Genomic DNA, 7,608 nt, shown 5'->3' with positions numbered 1-7,608 from the left:
CTGGAACACACCAAAATTGTATATTCTTATCAGTAAATTAATATTATTAAAATTTATAACGGCAATTAAATCCGAATTCAAGAAAATGCACAGAGATAAAAGAAAATAGAAATAAAAATAATAATTTGTATTTATATGAAATAAAATAATAAATAGCATAGGATTCCAGATTTTTCTTACTCTTTCAAACAATTCTGTTTTTTCAATATTATGCTTACAAAAACAGCAGTCGGAACGCAGAACTCAGACCCGCGTGACTCGTTTCATCAGAGCAGATACACATTGCTCTCCTATTTCTTCTTTCTCTCACTTCACTTCACTTCACTTTACTCTTTTCTCTCCTTTCTCTTTCTCTCTCACTTCTTCTCTTTTCTTCTCACACCAAACACTGCCTTATCTCTCTCTCCGCTTCCAAACATGGCCGAAGATTCTTCTGCTTCTACTCCTCCACCGCCAGAAGTCCAGGCTGCGCCACCTCCTCCTGTGGCTGAAGAGAAGGAAATAGAAGCCTCTGCGCCAGCTCCACCATCTGTTGCGGAATCTGAATCACCGGCCATAATAGAGAAAGGGGAGCCTCCACTGCCACGTACACCGCCGCAAGAGTCTAAATCACTGGCTGCGATGATGGAGAAAGAAGAGTCTTTCTCTTCTCCTTTGCTGTCTTCAGCTGCGGAGGAGAAAGGTGAGGAAATGGACGAGCCTGTAGTTAATAAAGAAGAGGTTGCTGTGGTTGAGGCTGGTAAAGAGAAGCAAATCGACGAGCAAAAGATTCCTCAGACTTTGGTTTCGTTCAAGGAGGAGAGTAACATAGTGGCTGATCTCTCTGATTTTGAGAGGAAAGCTTTGGAAGAACTGAAGCAGTTGGTTCAGGAAGCTCTCAATACCCATCAGTTTATCTTTCCTCCACCGTCGGCAAAAGAGGAAGAGAAACAGAGTGTTCCTCCACAAGGACAAAGTACCCAAGAAATTCCAGCTGTGTCCTCTGAACCCACCTCGGATGCTCCTCCAAAAGTTGAAGCACCCTTGTCAGAATCTGATGTCAGTACAGAGATTAAACCACCACTAGCCCAAGAATCAAAAGTTGAAGAAGGAACCCAACTCAAGGAATCTCAAGCAGAAGCTAAAAAAGAAGAGCCAAAGGTTACATCTCCCCCTGAAGAAGTCTCCATATGGGGGATTCCTCTGCTTAAGGATGATAGGAGTGATGTGATACTCTTGAAGTTCTTGAGAGCCAGGGAGTTCAAAGTGAAAGATGCATTTACCATGATCAAGAACACTCTCCGATGGAGGCAGGAGTTTAAAATCGATGAACTTCTTGATGAAGATCTCGGTGATGATTTGGATAAAGTGGTGTTTATGCATGGTCATGACAGGGAAGGGCATCCCGTGTGCTACAATGTGTATGGGGAGTTTCAGAATAAGGAATTGTATCAGAAGACATTTGCTGATGAGGAGAAGCGAATGAAGTTTCTACGGTGTCGGATTCAGTTCTTAGAGAGGAGTATCAGGAAGCTTGATTTTAGTCCTGGTGGGATTTCTACCATCTTTCAGGTTAATGATCTGAAGAATTCTCCAGGACCTGGAAAACGGGAGCTGAGGTTGGCCACCCGTCAGGCTGTCCAATTGCTTCAGGACAATTATCCTGAGTTTGTAGCTAAACAGGTATGGTTTTGCTCATAAGCTTGCATTCTTGATTTTGTTATGATTGAATTGCAATTGGATATTATATTTTGGTTTGTAATTTGTTTTGTTTTGGATTTCTATAGGTGTTCATCAATGTTCCTTGGTGGTATATTGCTTTCTATACAATGATCAGTCCATTCATGACCCAGAGGACCAAAAGCAAATTTGTATTTGCAGGCCCATCAAAATCTGCTGAGACCCTTTTCAAGTTAGTCTACTCTCTATTTATTTAATTTTGCTAGATTGCTATTCTATATAGGATTTTTTTTTTTTTAATTTTAGTTTGATTGATTGATTTGAGCACTAAATTTTTAATGGTTAAACAGATATATATCACCTGAGCAAGTGCCTATTCAGTACGGTGGCTTGAGTGTGGACTACTGTGATTGCAACCCAGAATTTACCGTCGCCGATCCTGCAACTGAGATAACTGTGAAACCAGCAACCAAACAAACTGTGGAAATTATAATTTATGAGGTGCAATTGAATTTACTCCTTTGTCTGTTCTTGTAATGCTAAATTATTCCTGGTATATTCATTCTTTGTCTGGCTATGATTGTGATAATTTTTCGTTATGAATGGAACTTTTGCTCTGTATTTACTAATTTCAAATTGGTGAATTGCAGAAATGTGTAATTGTCTGGGAAATCCGAGTTGTGGGGTGGGAGGTGAGCTATGGTGCTGAGTTTGTGCCTGATGCTAAAGATGCGTATACAGTCATTATACAAAAGCCGACGAAATTGGCACCAACTGATGAACCGGTGGTGACTAGCAGCTTCAAAGTTAGTGAACTGGGTAAAATCTTGCTCACAGTGGACAATTCAACCTCAAAAAAGAAGAAACTTCTCTACAGGTTCAAGATCAATCCTTTCTCAGATTGAGGATTTCACTATATTCAATGCCTTGAGTTTCAAATAGTTGGATGTGGAAATTGAATTAATTTTTCTCTAGTTTTCTTGGTGATATTTTCTTTCCCTTATTTCTACTTTTTCGGCTTGAGTTCTTCATGGTGAGTGGCATGCTGGTGCTGGTGGTGAATAGCAAAATGGGTTTGGCCATGGTTGTAGAACTTATTGAGATGTTTTGCGGTGTACATTTACTTGTATGCGAATGTCTATATTTTGGGATCATTTTGGTAATGTACACTAAAGGGTTTATGTTATTGATTGATATTTTAAAACCATTTTCAGCACCAAACCCAGTTTGTTCAGGGCTTTTTTCCTTCAAGGGGTTGATGAATGACTTTTTTCCAATGGAATGGGTGGGAGAAAACAGATTCCCGGAAAAGGGACGAAACGTATTGAGGTGGAAAGGTCTCCCTCCGAGTCGCAGATCAAACAAGTGAGTCGGAGCTGAATAATGTAGTTGCCATTCAAAAAATCGACGAGCTAATCACAACTAGGCTTAGTCACGAATCATAATGACGACCAAGCTGTCACACTTAGAACTCCGATAAAGTTTACACAAATTCTTATCCGCAGTAAGGTGTTTATATGCTGTGTTTATATACCTAGCCAATGGAAAACCATTGGCCGGGTGCATTCACCTGGGTGCGGAGAAGACTTATCCAGCCGAAATGGCAAGTTGTGAATTATATATGCGTCTTGAGTTTAGTCATGATCATGATTCATAATTTGGAGGGCAAACTTTCCACCTCAATACAATTCACCCCTTGCAGGAAAATTTATTTTTTCCCAACATAATTAGGTCATTACCTCTCTCCAAGCACTCTCCAAATAGTGCTTGGAGCGTGCAGCATCCCTAGTCCATATGATCAATACAGTCAGAATGCTCATGTGTAGATGGTCGATATGATCAGTCAGAATGCTCATGTTTTTGTCTTAGCGATTCAATGTGCTTATCTCATAGTTTCAGCATCAGATGGACTGACTCGGCTCTTGTGGCAGTCTATCTTAATGTGCTTATCCCATAGTTTCAGCATCGGATGGACTGACTTGGCTCTTGTGGCAGCCTATCTTAGGTGGTACGCACACTGATCTAATCACAAAACTCTGCAACCCTTTTCTTCAGGGCATTAGATCCTTTAATGGATCTCATCACACCCCTCACATTGTAAAAAGAAATATGCCTGTGGATCTGGTGAATTCTGGTTTCAATGTAAAAAGAGTTGGCTTCCAGAATGTACAAGTTCTCTTTTTGTTCACTTCCCGGCCATTGCCAGGACCATATTTGTGGGAAGACAGTTGCTTTTTCTGTTTGCTAATGTCTTAATCATCAATAGAGAATTCACTCAATAATTGGAATAGGGTCTTCATCCAAACTGTAGTTAAAGGATTAAAAAAAATTCCTATTTAGTGTTTGTGTTTTATAAATATAAAATTTTCGTTTTGGCATGAAAATTTTTATAAAAATTTAATTTAATTATTTTTTAATAAATAGAGGTATTTGCAAAAAATCAAAGTATTTATAGTAATTTACATTTATATTTGATAAAGTTATTTTTTTTAATTTAATATAATTATAGTCAAAATTAAACTTTTTCAATTAAAAAAATTAAATTTATTGGGCGTTAGATATAGATATAGAAATTATGCTGTTGTTAAAATCAGAATAATTTTAATTGGACCCTCATGAATTTGAAATAAAAAGTGCTTTATTGGGTTGGCATATGATTAAGAATTTAAAATTGTGGGAATTTAGTTATGATTACAGAGCTTAGGTGTAGAAATTAAACAAACCCCAGCAAGCATTCATTGAATGGAATTAATTTGTTGGGCTTTCAATTTTTTAGGTTAAGTGGTTGGCTTTTTACCTTTTCTTTCACTATCTTCTTTTTTCTGCACAAGCGTGAGTGACCAAACTCAATACTTTGGGGGACTTTTTCGCATCATCATCATTTACTTACGGGCTTTTTACCCTCATTTTGGAATGTTCTATACATGCTAATACAAAATCTTAAATATCAAAAACTCTATTAAATTTGAGTCAGATTTGATTCATATAGAAAGCTAGTTCAAGAGAGACATATTACTCTTATTATAAACAGATGTGAAATTTAACCAACTCCAAGTAAATTCAAACTTGAAATTGACATAGAGCAACTAGGCTTGAACTTTACGGCAGATTTAAATCAACTCTAACTTTTGCTGCCGATATCCTATAGAGATTCATGGTAACTTTTCGAAAAGAAAATTTCAAGATGCAAAATTTTTAAAAATATGATAAAATTTTATATGAAAATTTCACTATTTAGGAGTTAATTTTATATTTTAATTATTTTTTTTTTGATATTTTAAATATTTTCATAATTTTACATATTAAAATTTTATTTTTATTATAAATAGTCTCCCTTAATTATTAGAAACTCATTTTTTGCTATATTTAAAATTTTCAATAAAATTATTTATCTTTCAGTTTAGTTTTTCTTTTATATCGTTTTAACCAAATAATATTTATTAAAATTCTTGATCGAGTTTAATTAATTCTTTATCACAGATTTTATAGATTTAGAAATAATTTCAGTATAATACTCAAAACATTATAATTAACGTTTTCGATATTCTTCAATTAAAAATATATTTTTCACATTTTTCATTAAATAAAATCATATATATATATATATATATTAATCTTTCTTAAAATATTTATAAAACTCCAGGAATGATGAAATCTGAGTTGCATGCTTGAAGGCAATGCAACAGTGTCGGTGAAGACAACGAATGCCTTTGGAGTTTAGTGTGATGCCTCACATGGGAAGCATCATTAGGGGTCATTACTTCTCAAATTTAATTAATATTTGCTTTTTCTTCCCATTATTAATTATTATTAGTAATTAATTAATTAAGTAATGAGTAGGCCGAAATCAAATCGTATCGTATCGAACCGAATTTTAATGCGTGAAGTTTCGATTAGAAAATAAATTTAAAAATTTGAACTCAACTTCAATTTCATTTATAAATTCGAATTTGATTTATAAAATAAATATTAAACTCGAACTCAATTCATAATAATATTATTTATCACATTAATAAATCAATTCAAATTTCACTGAAAAGCATCAAATTTGAGTTCATTTAAACTCGATTATATTATAAATAAATTCAATATAATTTAAATTTATTTAAATTAAAAATAAAATTTAAATTATAAAATCATTAAGAATTTTTTAAATTAAATTTTTTATTTAATTAAAAATTTTTAAACTCAAAATTAATAAAAAAAATGGTGAAGTATTGTCTTTTATAGAAAAATCACAATTTTTCATATCCTCTTACTCACGAGCTTGTTTATTAAACAAATTTAAAAAGTAAGATTGAGTTTGATTCTTTTAGAAAACGAGTCGAGTTGAATCGAATTTTTATCGAGTCGAATTTCGAATAGTTTATAAACTGTTTGATTCGTTTATAAAGAAAATAAACTAATTAAATATAATTTCAATATAAAAATCAGAATTTATAATTAATTAAGGATCAAAAATAATTCTCAATTTTTATTATGTATGCATGATTAGATTTTTTTTTCTCAATTTTTATAAATTATCAAATTATTTAATTAAAAATAATTTTGAATATCAAAATTTAAGTGTTAACAATTTGTAAAGTTAATTTGTTTATGAAAAATATTTTTTTAATGAAAATTATATTAGAAAAAATAATTTATTTTTATTTTTTATTATAATTTAAAAGGTAAAAGTAATTAATAATTTATATATAATAATGTTGATAAAATTTTTAAAATATAAAAAAATTAGGGGTGCTCCACTGAAACAGTCTCGGCTACGCTGAAAATTAGGGGCCAAAACCACCTCAGACCAAGAACAACAATAAAGGAAAAAACTACTAGCCATTGTTGATGAGGACTTTCTATATACTAGAAGCTTCAAGTAGGAGCCGCAATCAAAGTATAATCTAAATTCTAAAAGTCTCCTTGAAAATATTCATTAAAACAGATTTTCTTAGAATTCGGTTTAGATATCACTGACTACAGGTGCAATAAACGGCACCACAGCAGTCACAGTCTCATTCAGCTGTGGAGGGCCATATCAATGCTGAAGAATTTTGGCGCTTGTTCCACCAACCATTGAAAACCACATGTAGCCGTTAACGGAGAAGGGATGGCACATAGAAGAAACCAAAACTTAGAACGCACAGATCCGAAGAAAACTTTCCTTTCTCAGTGCGAGATCTATGGTAAAAGCAAACCTTATATACCAATCAAAAAGTCGTGGAGAGGAAAGTCTTCCTATGGTCAAATAAAAACAAGGCTCCTTTGCTTTGAAGGGCAGAGGAAGTCGACAGAAGCTAAACACTCCAGAGCATTTTCTCTTTCTAAATCTTCGTAGTAATTTATTTGAGCAATTTTTCAATAAAACTTGGCCGATTTGAATTGAAAAATAATTAATTTATGACCACAGCCGGATTTCATTATCCCGGTCTCAGACCTGACCCATAACGACAATTCTTTACCTGAAGGCTTTTAAGCCCGTATGAATCAGTCTAGCCCACTCGGTCTTAAGACTGGACCCCTTTTTAAACCTCTCAAATTAGGCCGACTCAGTCTTTTCGGCCCTCAGCACAGACCTTTCCTAGATTTCAGTCTTAATCTCACTTTCTAGTTCGGTCCAAAAGAAAAAAGGTGGCAAATCCATTCACCTTGTGGGTCCATCCGCATGTGTATCAGGGAGAATTAAATGGCCGTTACGCATGAAGCAGAGATCTGATATTCTCGTACATCCGTATCCGTATGGCAGAAACAGGTGGTCCAATGACAGTGAGACCGTTACACGTTCCTGACAGATAAAGGAAAAGAATAAAAGGGAGAAGCATTCTCCTCTCAGACTAAGCTTACACAACTCTTGTAAAGTCTTATTTTCTTAATCTCAGATCATCAATTTATAAAGAAAGATGTCAAATTAAAGGTCAATATATTTAAATTAATGATTTGATTTACATAATAATGTGAAGA

General features: G+C 33.9%; 1 protein-coding gene across 1 annotated transcript; it reads left to right on the top strand.

Annotated features, from left to right (window-relative positions):
- Positions 1-229: 229 nt before the first annotated feature.
- LOC110609349 (patellin-3) lies at positions 230-2,866 on the top strand. The gene is made up of 4 exons (XM_021748866.2): positions 230-1,662; positions 1,767-1,891; positions 2,010-2,160; positions 2,310-2,866. Exons 1-4 carry the CDS (start codon positions 418-420, stop codon positions 2,562-2,564), a joined length of 1,776 nt encoding a protein of 591 aa, XP_021604558.1. The 5' UTR covers positions 230-417; the 3' UTR covers positions 2,565-2,866.
- Positions 2,867-7,608: the final 4,742 nt, after the last annotated feature.

The sequence above is a fragment of the Manihot esculenta genome, chromosome 2, assembly GCF_001659605.2.
Source record: "Manihot esculenta cultivar AM560-2 chromosome 2, M.esculenta_v8, whole genome shotgun sequence".
NCBI lineage: Eukaryota > Viridiplantae > Streptophyta > Magnoliopsida > Malpighiales > Euphorbiaceae > Manihot > Manihot esculenta.
Note: the sequence above shows the minus strand (reverse complement) of the source record. Positions and strands in the feature narration are given on the sequence as shown.